Raw genomic sequence first — 1691 nt, forward strand, 5'->3', positions numbered from 1 at the left:
ATTTGGAATTACACACTATGTACTCCACTTTTGAATTTATGGAGCGTAAAACAAAATTTTGAACTAGTTTGCATAGAAAATTAACTTTAGCAACACTGCCTCTGATAATCCAATATTCTAAATACTTTCAAAAGCATTTTTTTCAGTAGCACCCTCTGCTGTGCGGATGGAGTTGATGCATGAGTGTGTGAAGCATAAGAATGCATCAAGGCCTTGAAGTAAATATATATGTTACCTATGAATTTATCAAATAAAGTTTTTTTTTTTTTTAAAAAAAGTACAAAAATGAAGATAATTCAAGTAGTGAGGTAAGAAATGTCCAATGCCACAGTTGTGTTGGTCTTTGCAGTCATGATCATAGGGGCGTTTCCATTGCTGATCCCTGGTTCACTTCATCCATCCAATTCAGGAGCACATCCAACTCCGCGACAGCCTTCGTTGCTGCCTTGTCAGTAGACAGCTGTGTCGGGTACCCACAAAGGCGGGGAGAAAGGACATCAATTAACTACAGTCACATTTAGACCAGTAAAGCATGATATATTGCGATATGACGATTGTGTATTGAAATGAGGCAATTAACAAATATTTCTCTTTAGACAGACTCGGTAGTGAGGATCAGGGATCATTCAGTTATCAACCATGTGAAAGGAGTTGTACCTTGTCAAATTCCATCTGTAGAAAGTCGAGCGTTTTGTGTGTGTCCTCGTTGCAGAGACAGTGCTGAGGGGAGAAAATGACGCCATTACTTCCTGGTGAGGGGACATCCCTGGCAAACCGTCCGTGTTTTGGCGATAGACTTACGCATCCGTTTATATTCCGTCTCATGGTGACGAAAGCATTGGCCAAGGCGCTGGAGCTACGTTGCTCCTGTGGCTGATCGGAGGCGAAGTTGCGGAACACTCTCTCCACATAGAAGCGCAGGAGCAGGCGCAGGAAACAGCATGCCTGATCATCCTACGAAAGTCCAAGTGGTTACATCACTGCACACTCGTACAACAGCCTTGTGTATTACTTTCGGAGCTCACTTTTAAGCGACAATCGGATCTAGAACTAAACTCACCTGAACATTTATCATTGCTGTTTGGCTCAGAATCCTCACGCCAATCTCGGTGTCGTCTTTAACCTGGCATAAAACCAAAACGGCAGGAGGTGAAATGTCTACACCCAGGACAAGGGGTCGTCAGCAGCTTTTGCCGGGAGCACTCATGGCCAACTCACCGCTTTTGGTCGTATTACGGAATAATGTCCACGCAATTCTGGCAAGTGGACGCTGATGCTGCAGCTGTTGACCTGTAGCATCAAGGTGAGTGCAGGCTTGGTCACGAGGCCGAGCAGGAGGCAGAGCGACAAGCAGAGCAAACTCGTCATCATTGTTGTCATCTGGAGAAGAGACACCACCAACTGATTGGTTATCACAGGTTAGCCATTGATTTTGAATGTCCAGTGAATCATTTTTACATCCATTTTATTATTTGTTGACGTTCTTCTTTTTTTCAATATACTTTCAACGATTTTCTCGTTGATGCAATGAGATGTATTTATTTGTTCCGATTATTCACTTTGACTTTGAACTGATGGGTTAGCTTTGTTCATTGTTTGCTGATTTTCTCTGCTCATGAGGAATACAACTTCATTGTTGGACATCTGCAGGCACCAGATGTAGTGCAGAAGCAATCCGCAAATGTTTGACC

The 1691-nt window shown here is 43.1% G+C and overlaps 1 protein-coding gene across 1 annotated transcript; it reads right to left on the reverse strand.

Moving 5' to 3' along the window:
- Positions 1-355: 355 nt before the first annotated feature.
- On the reverse strand, positions 356-1380 carry il19l (interleukin 19 like). Its single transcript, XM_061832263.1, has 5 exons — positions 1219-1380; positions 1061-1123; positions 802-954; positions 658-720; positions 356-460 (listed from the first exon to the last, which is right to left on the reverse strand). Exons 1-5 carry the CDS (start codon positions 1378-1380, stop codon positions 356-358), a joined length of 546 nt encoding a protein of 181 aa, XP_061688247.1.
- Positions 1381-1691: the final 311 nt, after the last annotated feature.

Source organism: Syngnathoides biaculeatus, chromosome 10, assembly GCF_019802595.1.
Source record: "Syngnathoides biaculeatus isolate LvHL_M chromosome 10, ASM1980259v1, whole genome shotgun sequence".
Taxonomy (NCBI): Eukaryota; Metazoa; Chordata; class Actinopteri; order Syngnathiformes; family Syngnathidae; genus Syngnathoides; species Syngnathoides biaculeatus.